This window comes from Malaclemys terrapin, chromosome 8 (assembly GCF_027887155.1).
Source record: "Malaclemys terrapin pileata isolate rMalTer1 chromosome 8, rMalTer1.hap1, whole genome shotgun sequence".
NCBI classification, from domain to species: domain Eukaryota; kingdom Metazoa; phylum Chordata; order Testudines; family Emydidae; genus Malaclemys; species Malaclemys terrapin.
In genome coordinates, this window is record NC_071512.1 from 18,176,996 (window position 1) to 18,201,389 (window position 24,394).

General features: G+C 43.1%; 1 protein-coding gene across 2 annotated transcripts in view; it reads right to left on the reverse strand.

Annotated features, from left to right (window-relative positions):
* The window catches only part of PPP2R2B (protein phosphatase 2 regulatory subunit Bbeta), a 228,404-nt gene that overhangs the window by 13,475 nt on the left and 190,535 nt on the right, over positions 1 to 24,394 (reverse strand). For both annotated transcript variants that reach the window (XM_054038264.1, XM_054038265.1), the window contains exons 5-6: positions 16,613 to 16,790; positions 8,134 to 8,298 (exon numbers count right to left, since the gene is read on the reverse strand). In XM_054038264.1, coding sequence (XP_053894239.1) covers positions 8,134 to 8,298; positions 16,613 to 16,790 — 343 coding nt within the window. The remainder of the gene's footprint in view (positions 1 to 8,133; positions 8,299 to 16,612; positions 16,791 to 24,394) is intronic.

The window sequence follows — 24,394 nt, forward strand, 5'->3', positions numbered from 1 at the left end:
TATTCACTCAAATGATTCAGTGACCTCTGCACTACCCTTAGTTTCGAAGTATCCACAGTTTGATAAACTGGTTCAGTCTCTCCTGCTTTCTCCCCACCCTTCACTTCTCTCTCTCGTCAACAATTTAAAGTCATACAGCAGAGAGGATGACTAGCAGCATTAAGCAATCTGATAGTGGAAAGGATTTTGAGGCAATCAATCTGAATCCTACTTGAATGGACAAATCATATAATATAGTTATTACCCACTGAGCTTTCCAAAGGGCAGTATTGAGAGTGTCCCTTGCTAAACAGCACAGTGGGGTTTAATTGGGAGTTATGTTTAAACACAGGTCTATATTCAGCTGGGTTAGAAACAGCAAGGTTATCCACAAGGGGATGGCTAAAGGTAACCACAGGCTAGCATGCAGGGTGTCATCCTTGCAAGGTCTTCCATTAATGGTCTTGCTACAATGTACAGAACCCATTATAATTAAGGCTAAGTTTTAGTCATGGGTATTTGTAGTAAAAGGCATGGACAGTTCACAGGCAGTAAACAAAAATTTACAGCCATGATCAGTCCATGACTTGTACTATATACCCCTGACTAAATCTTGGTCTGGAGGGGGGGCTCTGGTGGCACTGTGGGTTCATTGGGGAAGGGGGAAGCCCAGCAGTGGCCTGGGGATGCAGTTGGTGCAGGGGTGGTAGTGCGTAGACCAGGACCGCTGCTGCTGGTGGGGGCGGGGGGAGGGAATGTGGCGCATGACTTGGGACCACCATGGGGGGGGGGGGGAAACGCATCCCAGGACCTTCGCTGGTGCTGGAGGGGCAGCGTGCAGCCTGAGACCGCCGCTGCTGCTCAGAGGGAGGGCAGGGGGCATGTCCTGAGACCGCCGCTGCTGCTCGCGGGAGGTGAGGGGTGGCGCAGAATCTGTGACTTCCATGACAGACTCGAAGCCTCAATTATAATTTACATGGCAGTAGCACCCTAAATGTGCTAGATATTGTATACACACACAGGGAGACACAATAAGGTCTTATTTTCCTCTCACACTATTATAACTCCATTGACTTTGGGGGAGTTACTCCTGGCTCACCCCAGTGTAAGGGGCTCCGGCAGTACTGCAGGTGCACTGGGGAGGGGGGCGGCCCAGGGGTGCCACTCGTGCTCTGGGGTGGCCCGGGGACGCTACTGATGCAGGGGGCAGTGGCGAACAGCCCGGGACCACTGCTGATGCTTGGGGGAGGGGTGTGTGTGATGGCACATGGCTTGGGACCACTACTGGTGGTGGTGGGGGGGGGACATGGCCCAAGACCTTCGCTGGTGCTGGGGGGCCACACACCGCCTGAGACCGCCACTGTTGCTCTGGGGAAGGGCAGGGTGGGTGTGGCCTGAGACTGCTGCTGTTGCTCTCGGGGGGGAGGGGAGGGTGGCACAGAATCTGTGACTTCCATGACAGACTCACAGCCTTAATTATAATTTACACTGCGGTAGTACCCTATATGTGCTAGACATTGTATACGCACACAGGGAGACACAATGAGGTCTTATTTTCCTCTCACACCATTATAACGCCATTGACTTTGTGGGAGTTACTCCTGGCTCGCCCCAATGTAAGTGTGAGGAAAATCAGGCCGAGTAGAACAGAGGCTGTGAGACCTGGTAGTACTTGCTGCAAACAGCTGGAATCAGGAGGGCCTTGTGTTCTCATATGAATAATCCACTCACTGTTCGGCCTCAGGCAAGTAATCTGAATCTCAGTCAGCTCACCTGTAAAGCTATGGAATATACATGACCCCAGTGAAAACCAGATGTCACAGCAGAGCAGAGCTTTCATGGACAAATAAATTATCCCTCTGCTCCTCCCCTTTCTTCATAAACAAAGTCAAACCTCAGTCAAAGCACAAAATTCATCATAAAGATAATACAGACAGCATTAACATAATACATAAGGAGACTAATTCTCCTTTATCCTGGAAAATAAGCTTTAAGTCTGGTCCAGCCCTAAAATAGGTATGCGAGACCCAGGTATGTCCTGGGCACAGAACTAGAAAGCAGGAACTCCTGAATGCTGACCCCAGTTGACCATGGACAAGACACTTAACCTTTCTACCTCACTTTCCTGCTCCGCAAGACAGGCATAACACCACTTACTTCTTTGCCTCACAGGGGGAGAGAGAGAGAGAGAGAGAGAAGATTAATAAGGTAATTTTGGTAACATACTTGGAGGGAGAAATGCACCAGTGCTAATTACGATTGCATTATGTAGTTAACCAGGACCAAGTGAACCAAATTCATCTGCAACGTAGGGTCACTGAAAGGTGTACAATTTCAGCCACAGCCCTGAGTACAGGGCAGGGCAGGGCCACTTTATCCAAAGGGGAGCTCTCGCCGTAGTACGCGGGATGGTCCACAAGCACACTCCTCCTTTAGTATGGTGCAGTCCCTCCCCCCTAGGGACCCCCAACAGCTCTGCTTGGCACTGTGGAGGAGCCGGAGAATTATGGCCTACCCTCCCCCCACTCTTTTTGGAGTGGTTTGCATCTTTAGAGGCTCTATGAGGGAGCTCAGGAGATCAGCAAGATTATGAAGTTGCCTGACCCTTGTGCAGGAGTAAGGAAAAGGTCAGTGCACCCTATTCCTCTTACCCACCTGCACAGACTTGTGGCTCTTGACCTGTCCTGTACAAACATGGCTACAGGTGCAATGCATCACAAATCACATTGCCACCTGCAGTGATGTGCTGCTCAGAGTGAAATAGTTCTGTTTCACCATATGCAGTAACTGTTCCCAGTACAAGCAATGTGGATTTCTTCATTGAGATTTACATTCACGGTTAAAGGAAATGGAGTTTGCTATCTGTTCGACATTACCTGGGTTGGGCTCAGACAGCCCTGTGGAAAGGGAAAAGAAGGGCAAGTCCATGGAATGGTGAAAAGCTTCTTTTTTGGCTTTAAGCAGCAATAACAGCACTTCAGTTACCTCCAAGAACCAAGAATGAAACTTCTTCCAGGTGCTATTTGTAATCCTTGCCACAGCCCTGCACCTGCTCAGCCAGGGTACAGCTCTGTATTAAAGGTGGACCCACAGAGTGGCATCAAATTCTGATGGAGGAGTATCAGCTCAGAAACTAATAAGCCTCAGAGTCTTCCCGAAAACCCAGTCACATGACTCCAGTGTGAAAACAGGTGTAATGAATAAAAAAAGTAAATGAGTGATGGAGTTAGCTGGGGGTGGGCGGAGTTACTTTTGCTTCTTTGATGGAAGCTTGCAAGGGGTTTTTCCATGCGCTGCAGAAGCAGACACTGGCTGCTGAGCTCACAGAGAGGATTTCTTGGGAGCTCTTCAGCTAATTCCATGTTACATAACAAATCTATTTTCTCTTTAACTGAGTGGTATTCTCTCTCCGTCCATATTTCCTCCCAAAACATGGGGGGGGGGGGGGGGGGGGCGGGGAAGGAAATTATTTAAATGCTGAGCGTTTCTCTGCTTTTAATACAAATGAACCCTCACTGGCATCTCCGCCATCAATTCTGTGTGGTTAAGAGAACAAAGCAAAAATCTCAGAGGTAGTAGGAACGATTGCAAATGTAATGCCAGCTGATGGAACCTTTGGCATTAGCTGGACTGAGATGCAGAGTCAGATGGGGTCAGCTGAAAAGATCATTTCCAACTCCCAATTCCTAATCTTTATAGATGTTTGGAGGTCCGGTTTTAGTTTGGATCCCATGAGAAATGTAGTGAATGATCATGGACTCTTGGTGAAGGCTTTTACTCAGATCTTTATTAATTTGGAGGCTTATAAAACTCAAACAAAAGATTAACGTTACCCAGATCTTCCTGGTGCAGGTCTGTGAAATCTTAAGATCAATTATTGATTAATGTAGGGCAGCTGCTTTCTTTCAACTGGGAAGAAAATGTAACCAGAAGCACAAGTTACACTTCTTGTCCTCTTGAAAGGAAATGTTATTGGTGATTAGATCAGGAGAACAAGGACCTTGGATTCCATTTCTACTAACTTCCTGGGTAACCTCGGGCATGTTACTTGACTTCTCTACACATTAGTTTATCCACATACAATACCACTCTGAGGTAGGTAAGTGAGTCTTAATTAATACTGAAATATCCGGAGAGTAGGCTTTATATAAATGTACGGTAGTATTCTCTCCTTCATGCACAAAGGCAACTACAAGCTACCTTGCATGGAAAGAGGTAGTGGCTTAACAGAGCTTTGACTACAAAGAGCAAGTATGCTGTGAAAACAGAAACACATATGTTAAAGCTGACCCTAAGCAGTGTGTTGCACCCAAATACTTATTAAAAGGTTAATAGATATGACTGGATGTACACTGATATGGTCTGCATTTTGATTACACACGGGCAGTTATTAAATATCTCCTTTAGAGAATTCATCTCCAAAACCCAATGTTGCTTTATCATTTTGAACTTTGATGAACTGTCTCAATTCCGACTCTCACATCTGCTGAGCTGCAATTGACTGAAGACCGATGCCTCTGAAGGATAGAGGAAAATCAATATGAAATGTCAAGGGAGAGGTCAAATTGAACTGGTTTTTGCAGTTGGCTTGTATACGCGCTGAGGACTAAAAGGACATTTCAGCAACTGAACAAAGGGGGATACCAAAGGAGCGTTTCTGCTGCTGAAAAGTCAAGAAACTGAATTTTGTTTGCTTCTTAATTGTATTAGGAATCTCAGGTGGGAGCTGATCCCACAGGATAGTGAGACGGTGCAAAGAAACAGTGGCATTTAGGGAAACTGCTGTTCAAAAACTTAAGCCCTCCATATAGAAATACAGTTTTCTTCCCAATCTGCTTTTTTTTAACCTAACAATATGTTGTAGATATGCAGCCATAATCATGCTCTAGCAAGATCAAAAGCATTAGTTTGCACTTTATTTCTCATCACCTCCGGGAGATTAGATCCTGAAATATGCTGAGAAAGTACTGTCTGGATCTAGTTTATTAGGGTTAGGACTCAATGGCACCAAGTATGTGCAATTTGTTCTTGCAATAATATTCTCACATCTTGGATGCTAGAAATCTCCTGAGATTCTTGTAAGATATGGAACTGGAAAATAGGCCCCCCTCAGAACCAGAACTACAGAGACAGATTCAGATCTAGATTTTTCAAAGAGGTTTGAATTCCAACTTATGGTCTGTCTCCAATAACAGTTTTGTTGTGTTTTATTAGTCAATGAAAGCACACGTGCGCTTCTGAGGTCACTAAGAATTACAGTACAATATTAACCTGCTTTACGTTGTCTTCCAATAACAATAAACCACAACACACTTGTTTTTAGATAAATAACCCTTTAAAAGTGTTGCACCCACAGATGTTAGAATAGCCTTTGGGGTATGTGAATTCAAAAGGCCTAATATATATATCCAAGGTGCTCTAAAAGGTGATGAATTCTAATCACCAGCAACTGGGTAGGATATTGGCAGATATTATGATTTGAGCAATAGAATGCACAAATACCCTTGCATATTAAATCTACTGAAAGAAGATATGTGCACTTACAACTTCCAGTCTAGTCCTTCTGAGGATGCTAGGAGAGGATGCTCATCCTTTGAAATATCTCTAAACTTATTAATAAAAGAGATGTTACACCATATCAGCATTATGGGTCTATAGTACATAGTATGTATCTATAATATACGTTTGGAGCGGTGTGAAAACCGCAAAAACATATTTGCAAAAATTCTTGTGGATAAAACACACCGATTTGCTTTGGTAGTCTTCATGACCCCTTATATTTCCATCTCCACAAAACATCCCAGTCAGCAAGTTTTTAATTGTGGAATTATTGGTGGTAAGTGAATACTAGCCAGATATATATTTTATGTCCTTCCACCAGAAATTCTTCCCTGGCCATTTTGAAAAGCCCCTATTGTTTGCACAATAGTAATATCGACAGATTATAAATGTTTGCAGAGAATAAAATGTAGGGCATCCAATCCAGGAAGAAAAACAACATCATGGGAGTCAGGTGACCAATCATATGAATAACCAACCCTGAATCTATTGTGCTAACTCTTCTCTTAAATGTAAACTCCTTTAGGCAGGGACTGTATTTGCTATATGTTTGTACAGCACCTGGCACAGTAGGGCCCTGTCCCCTAAGACACTACCACAATACAAATAACAATAACAATATGTGTACCGATCCATTTATAAGCAAACTATTCACTCACACAAACTACTCATTGGACAATAGTTAATAACGAACAAATTCCGAACAGTCTCATAGACTAAGGCCAGAAGGGACCATCATGACCACCTAGTCTGACCTCTTGCAAATCACAGTAACAACTAGTTTGTAAATAAACGGTGAATAGAGAACCAGCATCAATTAGGTGGATACATTATTAGCAATTAATAATTCCACCAGCTCTGCTGAGGTGAAATGTGGCCCCTGAAATCTGATATTAGAGAAAAAGATGGGATATAAGAACATAAGAATGGCCATACTGGGTCAGACCAAAGGTCCATCTAGCCCAGTATCCTGTCTTCCGACAGTGGCCAATGCCAGGTGCTTCAGAGGAATGAATTGAACAGGAAATCATCAAATGATCCATCCCCTGTTGCTCATTCCCAGCTTCTGGCAAACAGAGGCTAGGGACACCATCTTGGCTAATAGTCATTGATGAACCTATCCTCCATTAATTTATCTAGTTCTTTTTTTAACCCTGTTATAGTCTTGGCCTTCAAAACATCCTCTGGCAAAGAGTTCCACAGGTTGACTGTGCGTTGTGTGAAGAAATACTTCCTTTTGTTTGTATAAACTCTCACGTTCCAGGGCATAACCAACCATTAACTTGATGGGAAGGGGGGATGGGGGGGAGGGTTAGGAACAAATTTCCCATGTGATCTGCTTATTCCAAATTGTCCACTACAGGGTTTGTTTTTCTTGTCGTTTTGCACCACCTTCTGAGACAGCATACTGGCCTCATTGGACAAGAGGTCTGAACTAGATCAGGATGAGTAACAGATTTTTGGTTAATTGGCAATTTCAAAAAGTCTAAAAAAAATAATTTTGGGTTGGACTAACATTTTGTTTTGATAAAATCAAAATGTTTTGTTTGGATTCTGACCACTTTTAAATGCCATTGAATTTTTAGAAACAAAAACAAAATATAAATAAAAAGTAATTTCAATCTGAATTTTTTTTTTAAACTATTTTTTTGGTACTTTTCCCTAAAAGAAAAATTCAGTGAAATTGTCATCAATTAACAAAACGTTTCAATGTTGCCAAATCTGCGTTTTGTGCTGGAAAAAGATTTGGCCCATTTTTTTTTGTCCAGCTCTCATCTGAACCAGGATAGCAATTTCTATGTTCCCAGATATATGGGATTGATAAACATTGCACCCTAGGGCCTCAATGCAATAAATCTGATGCTGTACTGTCAAAGCAGCACAAATAATTTTTCACGGCCTACCATCTGTTCCCTCACTACTCCCAAAGTCTGCAGTGCTGGGTTTCAGCGAGAGGGCCTTCTTGCTTGCAGAGCTGGCAAAGATACGCATGATGCTGGAGCAAACTAGTGCAGGACTGGAGAAAGATGTGGATTTTGTTCCCTCTGGTTTGGGCATTCATTTCATATCAACCACAGCAAAAACAAAGACATCAGTAGTGAGGGAAGCATATGACCTCACCACTTCTCTACAAAGGCCAGAAAGACTCAATGAAATGATCATTCTTCACTTTACCCCATGAAAAGCAGTGTTGGGAAATACCACAGTGAGAAGTGACCTGACTTGAAGCCCGTTTCTGAACACCCAGACTGGAATCTGAATTTTCAAATGGCTCCTAGTTTCATAGCAGGCTGAAACAGACCCCTCAGATGCAAAGTCTCCAGAACTTTGGGGAGTTTGAAGGTTGGATCGGAGACTGAATTTTGAGCCTGATTCAAAACCGTTCCATTCGCATTTAACCACATTTTTTATTTCTTTCATTGGGTTTTTTTGGCTTTTTTAGCTGGCATTTAGTGACCTGACGCCACTGAGCCCTAGGTCTGGTAGAAATGAGATCCTATAATTTCAGAGTTCTCCTTCCTTTATTTACTCTCTCCTCCCCGCCATCACAACACCCCTCTACCCCAACCTTGGTGAAGTGCTGGAAGTACTCACATTTGGAGTGTCTGTCACAAAGGGCAGATGCCCGCATGTCACATAGCCTTATTGTCCCTTTGCTGCTACTGTACACAAAGGTGTTGCAGTGGTGTGGATGGAATTCTGCCGCAGTGATCACCTCCGTTAGCTCCTCCATGTTGGCTGGCTTTATATCTACGATATCTGAAACGGGTAAGTCAAGGAAAAACAAACAGTAGGAGCCAGTGCTGTCAACATGCAGCCCTGGTTGTTATTAATCACTTCTGGCTTTCTTTATTATGCATTGTTTAACTGGGGCACTTTGTTTTTGACAGTGAGTATGAAGACAGGGTTCAAATCTCTGATGTTTTAATCCTGAGTGATAAAGTTCTGCCCCAGGAACTCTCAGCAAAGCCTTGTATTCTAGCTCTAGAAGGGATTTTCTGTTCTCTTTCTCTGTATTACTGAATGGCTGTAGTTTCATGTTAGATCATATGTAAATAAGCAGCACTTGGGCGCTATGCTAATATGCACGTTATCATCTGAGGATCTCAGTGGCATCATTATCCATTTTACAGATGGGAAAACTGAGGCTCAGAAGCCAAGTGATTTGCATAAGGCCTCACAGTGAGTGCCAGGTCTACAGTAATCTGTCTACAGCAGTGGTTCTCAACCAGGGGTACGCACACCCCTGGGGGTACACAGAGGTTTTCCGAAGGTACATCAACTCATCTAGATATTTGCCTTTTTACAACAGGCTACATAAAAAGCACTAGTGGAGTCAGTACAAACTAAAATTTCATACAGACAATGACATGTTTATACTGCTCTATATACTATACACTGAAATGCAATTTTTCAGTAATAGTGTGCTGTGACACTTTTGTATTTTTATGTCTTGATTTTGTAAGCAAGTAGTTTTTAAGTGAGGTGAAACTTGGGGGAAACAAGACAAATCAGAGTCCTGAAAGGGGTACAGTAATCTGGAAAGGTTGAGAGCCACTAGTCTACAGTATTGATCTAACCAGTAAAACATATTCCTTCTCTCTAAGCAGATTCAGCCAGGCAAGTAGTACCTTGGCTGCTTTGATCACTACAGTTACTTCCGTATTTCTTTACCACTTGGCAAAAAAATTATTTTAGCATATGTTTGTTCTGTACTGTATTGTACCACATATTGTACCTGCTTATGGCCTTAGAATTTAAGCTGTTTAGGGCCAGGACAATATTTGCCCAAAACATTTTAGCACCATGTACCCTTGATGGTGTGTATAAATTACATAACAATAAGGGATCAAGAATACCAGTATATACATTCCCACTCCTCTTACACATATTCAGAATGTAGTGAGATACTGCTTCCCAAAAGCACTGTTCTCAAGAGACACGCTGTTACTGGGAATAAAACAGATCGAGAACTAATGTCTGGATTTTCAAAATAGCCTACAGGAGTTAGATGCCCAAATCCCTTTGCATTCAATGCAAGTTAGGCATCTCACTCCTTTCGACTCCTTTAAAAAAATCTCAGCTTATGTTAACTGTCTTTAGTGTGAATCTGGCTTTAACTGACATTACTCTTTACTTCTCACCATTCAAATGAGGTCAATGTGAACAAGCAGACTGAAAGAAACTAATGCACTAAAGAGAAATCCCATCTTTTGTTACATTATCTATTTACCTAGAGACTGTAGCTGCTTGTAACACACACTGTAGTGCCCTCTTTGTTCAAAAAAGCTGCAAGATTCGACTTTGGCAAATTTGTCATGGGGCAGAATAAACAGCTCTTATTACAGTTGCTGGAAAAAGAAAATAACCCCAATTGCTGCAACAATGCAAGAAAAACAAAAAACAATTGCTGTAACAGGAAGATTTTTCATCTCAAGAAGGTTCTGCAAGTTTAGACTCAGTAAAATCCTGGACTAAAATTAAATCATCCTGACATTCAAGTTGAGCTTGAAATATCTGTAGTCAGACACACCAGATGGAGGGAATCAGAAAGGAACCACGTCAATCACAAAGAGCCTCCTAGTGGTACAGATGAGCCTTTGATGATTGTCTCTATCAATCCGGCCCTGACACTGACTTAGTGGTCACTGGTGGCAAGCAGCTTTAGATTTCACAGTCCAATCAAAATACCCAGCATGGGACAATTTACTGACTGTGCAGGGGGAGAGGGGGATTGCACCATTACTTTCATCACCCCAAGGAAAGCAAATTAAGGTCCTGCTGTTAACAGCAATGTCCAGAGAGAGGGAGAGGGGGAAAAAAAAAAAAAAAAAAAAAACAAACAGATGTGAACTTCACAGGTCTGTGGGGATTTTTTGAAAACCTGACTCTAGGAAAAGTCCTTTCCTCAGTGCAGCATGGTGGGTGGGAGGGTTTCAAGAGAGGACATTTTTCCCTTTGGAGAAAAAAATGGGTGAATGTAGTGCTCAGAGACAGGAAAGGCCAACAGCACTGGCTATAACCAGGTATATATTAGTCAGGTACTCTGCCATCCATCCTCAGCTCTGCCAATGCACTTCAGTACTAATCAGTAATACTTCTGCTGTTAGACTCTTGGGATGAAGGATGGTTATAAGGTTAAAGTACAAACTAGGGATCAAGAGAAATCTCAGCTCAGCTACAGATTTCCCGTGTTACTATTATTTGCATTTCAATAGAATGGGGATGTCACCTTCTCTCTCCGTGTCTCAGTCTCCGCCTCTGTGAAATCAGAATACTTTGCTCTTTGTCAACTACTTTTCATGTACAGAGTGCTTTATATGAATGCAAATATTAGTATTTCCACTGTACAGATGGGGCAGCTGAGACAGAGAGAGGCAAACTGACTTGCACATGGTCATGCTGCCGTTCAGTGGCAGAACTGAAACTATAACACCAGCCAGTGCCCTATACCCTGGATTGCACATACTTAACGTCCTCACTGACTGCAGTGAGGTTAGATTTCTTAATGTTTGTGAAGCACCACGATAGTCCAAGATGAAAAGTGATATAGAAATACATGGTACAGATGCTCCCCGAGTTACGTAAACCCAACGGACGCAAATCCGAGTTTACGGAAAAAGTTCCGTAAGCTAGAAATAGGAGGTTTTATTTATTATTATTTTTTGCGCGTAATGGTCAGAGATACGTTTCCGACTTACGCAAACTGTGAGTTACGCAAGGCGTTCCGGAATGGAATGTTTGCATAAGTCAGGGAGCGTCTGTATTATCATATTTCTCAACCCTCTCGCCGCTTTGCCAACATCCTTCAATTCTGATCTTCAACAACTCTTGCCCCTGCTAAGCAGTGCCTTCGAATCATGTCAAATTGCACAATGGCTTTGTGATGTGCACAAAATCAGTGACACACCCCCCCCCCCCTTCCAAACTCATTTTCACTTATGACTTAAGTAGGATTTGAGCTTAGGTCTCTAGTGGTGAAAAGCTAGCGTGTTAATCCTGTGCATGCTGTTATCTCCAGAGATTTTTAGACCTTATTAAACTGCACTGTACTTCGTGGAATGGGACATGGTGCATCACTAAGTCTGCTTTTTTAAACTAACTAAACAATTTCTCTGTTTTTTTAAGAATATACAGCGACTGAGTTTTGAGACTGGCAGTTGTTGGAGCAGCTCCAAAAACAATTGTTATTGAGAGGCCCGCAGCGTTAAAAACTAATTTAAAATGCTGAGGGCCCAATTGAAGTCAATGGGGTTGTGTCAGTAACTGTGAGAAGAGTTTGGCCCTGGAAATCTGCTGGCAAACGAAACTTTGCAGAGTAGTGTAATGGAATGAGGGGCCTAGCATACCCAATGAAGATCTCAGATTGCTCCAGATCAAATGGAAAACCCAATACTGGGTTGCCAGAACACATCACAGGGTTTGGGGGCAGGGGTCTGGTTGGGTTGAGCTCCTTGCTCAGGGCGTTCCAACCTGGGGTGTAACTTATGGACTCCTGCAGGGGAGGCATTAGGTCTGGGGATAGCTCTAGGTTGCAACAGGCCATCAAAGTTTACAAATGGATCCTGATCCCAGGAAGGTTGAGAACCACTGCTCTAGGGAGCTAACTTTAGACAAGTAAAAAGCCAACCCCATGAGTTATGTAAAAGATAAAAATAAAAGCAGTTTAAAAGCCAGTTCCAAGACTGTGCAGACTCCACGACAGTAACGCATGATTGTAAACTGAGGAAACAAGGAGATGACAATAGCACTCCATAATCTACTAGTCGCCCATTGACATTATTTTCTCACAATAATGACTGTTTGATTAAATGGAAGTTGTTGTGAAAAATCTGCTTTCATTGACATTTGGGTGGAGAGGGAGGTAGAAGAACTGAAATCTGGACATTTTTTGTTTTCCAGTGAAAACCTGAAATATTTTGATGAAAACTAAAACGTTTTGATTTTATTGAGGGGAAAATACAGGGGGAAATAATAATTTCCCAACCAACCCTACAATTTACTAAATTATCTTTTCCTTTCTTTAGGAGTAAAACCCCAAAATCTTTATTCACCCAATCCTAAAGTGCTGCTGGTTTGTCTCATCTCACCAGGTGACTCCTTGCTGTAACCTGTAAGATTATTCCCACCACATCTCTTCTCTCATGAAACCTCTGCATAGTTTTCCCAGATGGTGATAGAAGTCTTGTTCCAAAGGCAACGGCTTTATCTCCATTTCTTCCTCAGAGTGGATGACCACAGCTAAGCAGGCTATCCTCAGTGTGGGAGGCCTGAGTTTCTGAGGAGTCTTTTGCTTTGGCCAGTGCCTCTCAAGGATGCCTTATAGATGAGATGCTTTGGGCTTGGAGAGGTGGCCATGAGTATCACTTGCTAGGTGTCCTATGGAGATTTGCTCAATGGTCTGTGAAGCCATGAAAGAACCCACCTCCCTGCCCTAAAGGCCCAAGAAGGAGGAAGGATATTAAAGAAAAACTCTACTCATTTTCCAGAGCTCAAGTATCAGGCATGCCCAGGATATATAGGGCCCACAGCGTCATTTTTACAAAGCCACTTTCTTGACTACAAGTGCCCTTCGAAGATAGGTTTCAAAAGATATCACAGATCTCTGCGCAAAAGACCATATGAAATTAGAGGACGGAGCGTTCGCCAGGAAAAAAAACATTGTGGATGAATAAATGTGGGATCCTTAAGACTGTCTTACCAGCTTTCAATTAACTGCTCTTCTCCACCCTTCTTGGAGTGTCAGCTCCATGACTAAGCACTGCCCCTGGAACGGACTTCAGAAATAAGGATTTGTAGCATCCAAAGCACTGCGATCAGGAAGAATTCTAGGAAGCCGCTTTCAAGGGATGGGATGGGATGTGATGTGTCACATGCTGCCATGTTGTACTAATGACTCACTGACATCTCAGAAGGACTGCTTCACTTATGAAATGCCAGTTCAGCACAGATCAGTGAATGCAATCCCCCTGGCAGAATGCATGGGAATTCAGCACAGAACAACAAGTCTCCTGCTAACGTGCTGCCCGCAAATTTCCCAGGGAACTTCTTCTGGATGGATCAGAGACCTGTGGGTAGTTAAGAGAATTAACCGATCAACTGCAACAAGAAAGACGGGATAATGGTAGAGAAGAGAGCAAGGCATCCACACTGCCAACCCAACAGCCACCTGCATTATCCAAATTTCTTTGGCTCTTCACAGCTGTGAACAGAAGCAATGATCTCTGGATATGACAACAGTCCATTATCCAAAGGACTAACCTTCCCCTTGCTGGTCTGAACTGCTGCTTCTATGATAGAGCCATAACCCTATAGAGTGTGATCCAGTCAGACTTATTAAGCTAAGCAGAATGCCACGGAGAACTCGGATGGCTGCAAGAATTATTAGTGGTGATACATCAAGGGGCACTCTTTTCTCTTGGTCAGGACTGTACCAATACCCCAGCATGGTGCTAAGGAGCAATTTGCTGCTGGAGATACCTTGTTTGAATGAGATGTACCACTGAGTTCCTGGTGAGTTGTGTCAATTAAAATTCTCCTGGCACTTTAGGAACAGTAGAGTATCAGCACTGGTATCTTGGCTAAATTTGGCTGGGACAACTACATTCTGTCCATCTGAATTCTCTGTAGTTTTGTCTGAATATGGCACTTGGCACTTTCTGTTCTAAACCATAATATACAGTTGCTGCAAGCAGTTCAAACACAAACACTTTCCACCCCAGAGTGGCTGAATTTCAGTGATTACCAAAATGATCCCCAGCTGGTAAAGTTTGCTGTGTGCTTTGGGGATTTATCAGTGGAAAGCACTATACAAGTATCAGTGATTATCATCATCCCTGTTGTTATTATTTCTGATGTGGCTGTTATAGGGGTGACTGGCACGGTCTCATTTGTATGTCTGCAACTGGCAACCTGTCACACACTACAGTTTATAATGAAAACTACACTATTAATATTTCCTCTCCTTATTTCCCCCAAGGCATCTGTCTTCTAAATCACCTAAGGAAACTCCCCTCCCCCACTTACACCCTGCAGGCAAAATTCAACATGTCACCCAAACTGGAAAGCAGCAGCTTGTAATGATGCCCAGCTGAGCGGTGTTCAATCTTATGGCTCTTGGAATCAGACAAAACAGCATAGTGGTTAAAAAAAAAAAAAAAAAAAAAAAAAGAGAGAGAGATTGAGACCTTCTCAGTGCCAGCTGCTATGGTAACATTTTGCATCCACAGCAAGAGCAACAGAAATAAAAAGAAAAAGGAGGTCTTGGCACTTACATTTACACACTGTCCAGACTGAAACACACGAATTAGAACCATAACACGGCACCAATAATAGCTGGTATTTAGGTAGCACCTTTTATCTGAGGAGCTCAGAGCACTTTACAGACATTGAAAACCAATAATGGCCTCCCAACACTTAGGGCAGGACTATACTTAAAAAGCTGCAGCGGCACAGCTGTAGTGCTTCACTGAAGATGGCACTACACCCACGGAAGAACTTCTTCTGTCAGCCTAGTTGATCCACCTCTGCAAGAGGCAGTGGCTAAGTTGACAGAAGAGGCCCTCCCATCACCACAGCACTATCTACACCAGATGTTAGGTCAGTATAACTCTTGCACTCAGGGGTGCACATTTTTCATACCTAGAAGCAACACAGGTATACCAACGTAAGTTTGTAGTGTAGACCTGGCCTGAGTAAACTCTGCACCCACCCACATATGTGGGACCAGATGGGTGTATCAATAAAGAACCTGCATTATCTTCTCTTACCACTAGAACTGATGCATACTAGCACAGGTCACTGAGTGAGAGAAGCTGGCACTACTGCTTTCCTGCCAGTAGATAAAGCTGTCAACCCTCTCTGAGCAGTGGGCATTGTCCAGGGTTCTCTGCTTGGTGTCCCTTTCTGGATCCCTTGCTTTGACCCTGTGACCTGGACCCCCATCCCTGCTTTTCATTTGTTTTCCCTTGTGATCTGATGACGCCTGGGTTGTGGCTCTGACCTCACCTGAGGGGTGGGCCTTCCATTGCTTTGGTGAGCTCCCCTCTCTCCTCTCCCCCACATATCAGATAGTTATCAGATAGGCCACCCCTTTTTACTCTGGGGCTCTCTGCTCAGCATTTCTGTCCCCACTCCTGGCCTTACCCCTTTGTTTACTTTCTCCCCCTTAATTGTCCTCTGTATCTTTGTGGCCCCTTCCCTCTCCCCATGAGGGAAATGCCATTGTACTTTCAGGGTCCCCTACAGCGGTCAAGTAGGTTCACCCTTTTCACCAGTACTAAATTCACATCAGAAAAACAACAGCAGCTGCTTTTATGTCACGTCTAAGCCAGAGAACCAGACTGACCCTACACTAGTGTGAAATACAGACAAACCTTGGAGGCACATATTGTATAGGGCCAAGCCTGGAGGTCCTCGCTCAATTTATACGTGGATAGAATTCCCACAGAAGCAAGGAACGAGGCTGCCTTTGGAATTCTCTCTCCTTGGAGGAGTCTCAGAATACAAGTCTAGCAACGTTCGTGATACATTGCAAGATATGTGTATTCCATTTAACTGTTCATGAACAGTTTGTTGTGTTCCTGCTTTACACTTTAATCTCTGTATGAAAAAAAACCTACTGACGGAGGGTAACTGAATGGGGTAATCTGCAGTAATAAAAACAGAATTAAAATTATTATTATTATTATTAACATCCTGTTGTAAAGCAAATCAGAATGGGCTAAATCCTGAAGACCTCGCTCAGTTCTTATTCAATCCTTCCTTAGGCAAAACTTCCATGGGCTTCATTGGAAATTTTGCCTGAATAAGGAATGAATAAAACCTGCATAAGGAACTCAGCATCTGACTGACTGTGTATACACAATCATGCACAAATAACAAGATATTTGTCTAATGGTTAAAGAGAAAACCTAATTCAAATATAAGAAGGATTTGTAGACAATGCAAAAGAAATCCTCCAAAAGATGTAAACTCAAGGTTCAGATGAGCTCATTCTTCTAACGTCTGGGTTCTACAAGAACCTCTCCTGATTGGACAATAACTCCAGCCAGATTTATGAATCAAAGGATACTAAAACTTTGATTGGTTATTTCAAAGTTCCATAAGTTTATCCTCAGGTCGTCAGCTGACATGTAGGTTTCATAGTCACTGTTTACGGATATGGAGTTGATGTGATATGTGTGCGCATTGGCAAATACTCTTCGGGGTGTGGCCTCCACCATTAGATCCATGGGCCTTAGTACAGGGACCTGGCAATAGAAGGAACAAAAGCAAGGCGTTAGGAGAACAAAATAGTTTCAGCATTAAAAGCAATCTCATTGCAACTTCCAGATCAGTACACTCAGCTAATATTCAAACAATCTCATCTACAGCTGAGTTAATCCAGGGCACCGTACATTTTATGGGGAGACCGGATTGTTCAGTGACATGAATTAGTTTTTGCCTCTAGAAATGAATCTGATCTAGATCAGGGCTGTCTGATAGTTCCCATCTGATGATTGTTTGGTGGTCTCAGTCCAGTTCTTAGTGGACAATTGTGTGCATCACATAAACCACCAATTCAACAGGCACTAATTGGCACTCTTGTGTTATCTTTAGTCCCCATGGATTTAATCCTGCCCTTTTCACGAACACAAATTCATTTAAGCCCCTCGTCCCTCACAATTTTATACATTAATATATGCATTAATATATGCAATAGAAAGACTGAACAGTAGGAAGAACAGATGTAGAAATCCCTTATATTTGGAGGCAAGGTATTGTTAGGTTTGGGCACAGCACTGAAAGTCAGGTACCCTTGAGTTCTAATCCCCACTCTGGCAATGATTCCCTCTTTGGCCTTAGTCAAGTTATTTACCCTTTCTGCCTCAGTTTCCCCATTTGAAAAATTGAGATATTAATACTTACTAATTAACAGGGTCATTGTGATGATTAATTAATGTTTTGAACACCAAAGGTCTAGCATAACTGCTTTTTTTTTTTTTTTTTTTTTAAGAAAATTGTATCTACATACAGTACTTGGAACAGCACATTAAGGCTCCAATCCTGCTATCAAATCCACGTGGATGGACTCCTGCCCTGCAGTTCTGTACTGGCACAGGGGCCCATCTGTACAGACGCGTTTGCAGGCTCAGAGCTCCCAATATTAACATTTTCTTCCAAACTACTGCTAGATTGCTGCTAAAGCCAAGCGCTTATTCTTATTGCAAAATGCAAATACACAGAAAGGCAAAAAATAAAGAAAGTCACTGTAGATATTTTTGTTATTGGTTGACTAAACCTTCCCTTCCTCCAATCAGCAATTCCTTTATTCTTTGTTATTAACATGTAATATTTTTAATATTTTTTATTAAAGGAAACCCACGTCAGCATAGATTCCTGCCCCTCTCCCCACTCTATGGTAAAATAACGGAATTGGGAGATGGGAAGAGAGAGGAAAATAGAAAGAACATTGCAGCAGATGGGGAAAAAAACTAACTGATCTACTTTTCCTTATATGTTTATTAACCATAACCCACGTAAGCCATCAATGGATGAATAGATACAGTCAAAAACTGTGTACGCAAAGAAGTACATAAGTAATATATTTAGACATAACACTCTTAAGGCAACTTAATACAATAGAAAGGTGTCAGTCTATGCTTCCTTTTGCCGATAACCCATTCCCTCAAGCTACTTCATTACTGTGTGTATTATCTGTATGCTGCCCAAAGAGATTTCCCATGGCTACTGAGGTGGGGATAGGGGTATGACAGCCAGGATCAAGTGACACTAGAACATAGGAACTGCCAGCTCAGAGCCTGAGCTTAATGTGATGAGCCTGCTTTCTAATTCAGCCTGACATATTCAATGATGCATCATTTGCTGTTGAAGGACTTTGCTCAGTCATCTGGGGACATAGTCTAGCATTTTGCCCAGAGACTGCAGGAAGCAGGCTGTCATTCAGACTGTCAGAATCATGATGGTTTGCAAAGGTACAGAGTTCAACTGTTACACCAGACTCTGGAAACAAAAGTAAATAAATAAATAAAAGGCTTTGGCATAAGATTTCACTCAACACAACACTGATATGCAGTACAGCAACGTCTCGACTGTCATGCCACCCGCCCAAGCCACACACGTGTTCCTATCCCCAAGCCTGCAGTAATCACTGCAATACCAGCGTTGGTAGGTAAGGTCTCTTTTATATCGCAGCTTTTTGCAAAGAAATCAGTTTTCTTGCACCCCGAGAGTGAAGTTAACAGTATCCTCAGGTAATGAACATCTCAGTTTTCTAGTACAGAGCCAAATTCAGTTTTTACTCAGGGTATGTCTACACAAAAAAAAAAAACGTAAGTCGACCTATATTACAGCCACTTCAGTACTTACTGTGGTGGTGCACGTCCACACTACCCTCCTTGGGTTGGTGATGTGTGCCCTCATCAGGAGCGCTTCCACTGACCTAAGAGGGGCAGTGTGGGGAGCTGAGAGCCTGTTCTCTCAGCTCTGCTGGTAGCGCCCTGCTGGGAGCCTGGCTGCCTCACAGGCTCCTGGGAAGCTGCTCCCCACCCCTCAGCTCCCCATTCCCCAGTGGGAGCAGGGGCAGAAGGGGGGAGAGGGAGACCCGCCCAGGGCTTCTCGCCTCCCTATTTCCTGCTAGGAGTGGGGGGGGAAGCGGCCTGGGGCTTCTTGACACTGGGGAGCGGGTTCCAGGCATCTGGGCTCCTTGCCCTGGCTCCCAACCAGGAGCAGGGTCCAGCCGCCCGGGCTCCTTGCCCCGACTCCCAGCCAGGAGTCCAGCTGCACAGCTCTCCAGGGGCAGAGGGGGCAGCTGGGCTCTAGCTGCCTGGCTTTCTTGTCAATTTCACGTCTCTGCTGGAGCCGTGAAATTGACAAGAGCGCTAACAACTGATGCAAGTAATAGTGTCTACACAGACACTGCTTCGCCTCAACTACACCAACACAAGCCCTACGCCTCTCGTGGAGGTGGAGATACGTTGTCAGTGTGGTAGGGCACTTACATCTTCAGGAGTAAGGTTGACTAACATAATTAGGTCAACGTAAGCTGCCTCATGTCGACCTAACTATGTAGTGTAGACCTTCAGCAGGCTGTTGTCAAGGTCTTGGTGTACCGTAGTGACTATTACATTTTGTGTAAGGGATACACGGTCTGACAGACAGGACGAAGGCAGTTTTTTCAGCTGTTACAACTGCAAGAATCTGCATCTGAACAGGCAAAGGTGTAACTGCCCATGCACATGTCATTCGAACACACAGTTACTTGGCTTGTAGGTGCAATTGTAGGCTTCTGGTTGAGGTGAGCCAGCACTGGAACCTTGAATCTGATCCTCTTCCAAATCTGGTGTAGGATTTGGCTCCCTGAACTCGAGCCCACCCATAAGATTTTGGTTTGCAGAAAGAGCTAAACCCCATTCAGGATGTTGATGGAGAACAGCTGGCAAGCTTCGTGAGCTGAATGATCTGAAACTGAACCTAACCCTGATTCGATCTCAAACCTACTTCCCAGCCTGGTCCTAATCTGGAGCTGGATCCAAACACGTTCTCCCTGGCCATGTCTAGTTTCTGGAGGCAAAGATGGTACACGTGCATATTTCAGGGTACTTAGTTGTGTCTGCCATTGAAAATCTCGCCCATAGTTTTTGGCTCACTGAGCCAGGGCTTTAGCTGGCATAGGGGAGTTCCCAGTGGACAATGAGGCTGCATAGCTTCCGTCCCCACAGTTACTGGCATAGGTAGTATGTCAACTGTGGGAGGGAAATGGCTGGAGTTTATTGCACTCCTGCTATCCCCAAATGGAATATGAGCCATATGGGACTGTTGCCAGCTGGCACATGTTATAATGGCCCCCAGGCTATTCTACTCTGGGATGATGCAGAGAATCAGGGAATTGTAACTGGTTGTTGGTTCTCAACCTCTCCTTTTATACTCTCCTGGGCTACTCTAGGTTAATACATTTGGGGGAAGGGAGCCACCCTTTGCATACCGCTCCTTTAGGCGCAGACACAGCTGCAGTGCTATTCTGCTCTCCTTGGGGTTCCCACAACCCGAGAATGGAGCTACCAGATCTACGCTCTCCTCCCTCCTCTGCAATGCAGCACGCAAGCAAAGGAAGTGGTGTTCTTGGGGTACCAGAAGCAGCACTGGGAGGTAATGGCTATACTGCTTCTTCATAGCAACAGAGCTGATTCAAGTACTTCAGCTAAAAATATCACACAGGGCATGGATGTGGGAATGGGCTTTCAATTTAGAATCAAATCCACATTTTCTTCTTAATACACTGTCCTTAAGGGCCACTGGTTTGACATCAGTGCTCTAGATGGTGGTACTTAGAAGGCAGTGAGAGAGAGAGCCTCCTCAGAAGAGCAACACAAGCATTCATTATAGCTTATGAACATTTACATATTTTGCACAAATGACAAAGAAAAGAAATATGTGCAAGTGTGCATGTATCAACAGCAAACTGTCCTATCTTCTCAATTGGAATGCTCAGAATGTCAGTACTGCAACCCCTAGACTTGGAATTTGCATCCGAAGACATTTTGCACAATGAAATGGTGAATTTTCTCTTTCCATCATCATTTGTGTTCAAATATTTATTTGAAAATAAAGTCTGTATGCCCTTTGTTATCAAAGGAGATAAAGCAAAGAAAAGGGATTCTTGGATTTTTCAAAAGTGGAAGTGGGCTGTTTGTTTTAGCGAGGAAGCAGGTGCAGAATCGAAGTCATTTGATTTGGGGAGTCCTAGGAAAAATAATAGCAAACCACTAACCAAAGAATCACAGATGGAAAAGATCTTCTGTCTAGTCCACCCCAGGGCTGATGCAGGTTTGTTCTCAGCTATATATTTTCTAATACGCTGTCTAGTCAAGGTTTCAAAGGTTTCAAGCAATACAGCTTCCAACAGTCCCCTTGGGAGACTACTCTACAGTCTAACAGACCTCCTCATTACAATTCTGCTTAACATACAACAAATGGAGAAAAATGATGGTCTAACTTAACAACACTGCAAACTACTCTGCATTCTACAAAGGTCTGCTACGCTGCATCACACATTGAAAAAGAGCATCAGAGTTACCAGAAATTAATGCATGAGGCAATGAATTTGCTCAGAATTGCAGCACTTAGCAAGTGTTAAATGAAACTCGCTAATAAAATGACAGGTCACTTGGTAGCAATTAAAACTTTTGTTTTTTGTAAGCATACAGCCTTCCTGTTGGTTGGTTTAAGAAGAGCCTAACTCCTACTAGTATTATCATGACAATCTTGAACAATATAGAAAACTCCTAAATGCATTCCTTATTCAATTACTGAACTAACCCGAAGGGCAATATCTGGTATTATATATACCCATTATTAAAGGGTAATTCAGTGTAACAAACCGAATCAAGTACATACAAAGGCTGTCACATAAAATAAACCAGTAACAAATTAAATTACTTTCTGTTTTTAGAAGGGAGAATGCCAGTCCTTTTTCATTTAAAAAAAATATGTCTTAATTTTCCTTTTGGATTTTAGAGAAAGGACCCCCCCCAGCACACGGAGCTGATCAGACTCATTTGATACCCGCACCACATTCAATCTTTTTCTCCTTGTCTAAAGAAGGCTTCTCCTTTCCTGAGTTAATGAAGCACTAATCCTCTCTTGAGCTGTAAAATTCGTTTTCTCCATGGTTCAGTGGCGGATGTGGTTCAAAAAGCAAGGGAGACAGCCTGCCTTGGCCCCTTCTCACACATCAGAATTGCATTTCTTACTTCCAGATTCAGTCTACTATCAAAAAGATCACAGCAGAGTTAATCCGATCAGCGTAATTGTCATTGTTTTGTTATTTCCTTCCTTCGTTCTCATCAGGTTTCTCCTGTTTTGCGTAGGTGGTATAATGACGTGCACATTCTACTCCACTCTTGGAGAAAGGCATTGTTTTTTCTATCTTTTGTGAGGGTGGACATAGCGCGACTGGAATCGCTTCCATGAGTAACTTCGTATCTCTCACTCTCCTCCCCTGCAGCGTTGCCAAATTTTGAGTCAATAATTGGTCATCTTAAATCTCCAGTTTCAGGAGTCACATGAATACATGAAAGTTCAAAAACCAAAATGCCTACGTGTTGGCATGAAATATCTCAGAATTCTTAAGTCAATCACATGATCAGAGAACAGGTGTGATTGACAATACTGTGACAAAGGCCCAGGAGGAGAGGCACCAAACATTTATCCATGGAAGAAACTTAAAATGCTGCAGGATTTCTTTTTCCAGGGTAAACATCTCTCTTTCTGTAACTTCCATAACAGAATTCTTTATCTTAACCATAAAAATGAGCACATATCCAAATTATGTGGAACACAGGGATTTTGGGGTTAGAATGAATAAGGGTGTGAACTCTGCACTGGCACAAAAAGAGTTCTGGGACCCTGAAAGAGCGAGTAACCCCACTGACTGCACCTGGGAAGGGGGTGGCCAGGTGAAGGGGTGGACTCAAAAAGAGGAGAGAGCAGCTCAGTGGAGAGGAAGAGACCTGTGGGGTGGTGAGAGATGACAGCCTGCCTGAAAGCCTGGGAAGGTAAAGAACTGTGGGTTGTAAGTGCTTTGGAGGATAGGATTAAGATTCAAAATGATCAAGATAAACTAGAGAAATGGTCTGAAGTAAATAGGATGAAATTCAATAAGGACAAATGCAAAGTACTCCACTTGGGAAGGAACAATCAGTTGCACACATACAAAATGGGAAATGACTGCCTAGGAAGGAGTACTGAGGAAAGGGATCTGGGGGTCATAGTCTACTAAATATGAGTCAACAGTGTAACACTATTGCAAAAAAAGCAAACATCATGCTGGGATGTTTTAGCAGGAGTGTTGTAAGCAAGACACGAGAAGTAATTCTTCCGCTTTACTCTGCTCTGGTTAGGCCTCAGCTGGAGTATTGTGTCTAGTTCTGGGTGCCACTTTTCAGGAAAGATGTGGACAAATTGGAGAAAGTCCGGAGAAGAGCAACAAAAATGACTAAAGTTCTAGAAAACATGACCTAGGAGGGAAGATTGAAAAAACTGGATTTGTTTAAACTGGAAAAGAGAAGACTAGGGGACATGATAACAGTTTTCAAGTACATAAAAGGTTGTTACAAGGAGGAGGGAGAAAAATTGTTCTCGTTAACCTCTGAGGATAGGATAAGAAGCCATGGGCTTAAATTACAGCAAGGGAGGTTTCGGTTGGACATTAGGAAAAACTTCTGAACTGTCAGGGTGGTTAAGCACTGGAATAATTGCCTAGTGAGGCTGTGGAATCTCTATCACTGGAGATTTTTAAGAGCAGGTTAGACAAACACCTGTCAGGGGTGGTCTAGATAATACTCAGTCCTGCCATGAGTGCAGGGGACTGGACTAGATGATCTCTTGAAGTCCCTTCCAGTTCTACGATTCTATGATTCCCCATGCCTTGCTCTATCTCCCCATAAAGTAATTTCAGTACCCACTAGCCAGGGTAGTTTGCCTTGTTTCTTAAATGCATTTGGTGCTGGGCAACACTTTTCTTTAATTGGGAAGTCCTATGTGAACACAGTGATGCTCATGGGCTCAGATCTGCCTCTGAAATGGAAATCAATGATTTAGAATCTTTAAAACAATGAGGAGGAGCACTAGTTCCCTTATGGGAGCAAATCCAAAATGGCAATGGTGGGCTGGTGGCTTGCCTCTGGCCAATCCATTTTAACGCTATGTGGGTGTTTGAAAAATTCAGTGGTTTGCAAAAGGCCTTCCAGTCATTGTGGTAAATTTACAAAACTGCAGGAGACCTAAAAACTGCCTGGCTCATGTGCTTTGTGTAAGCAATCTGGTGGGCTAAGTCACGAACAATGAATTGCAT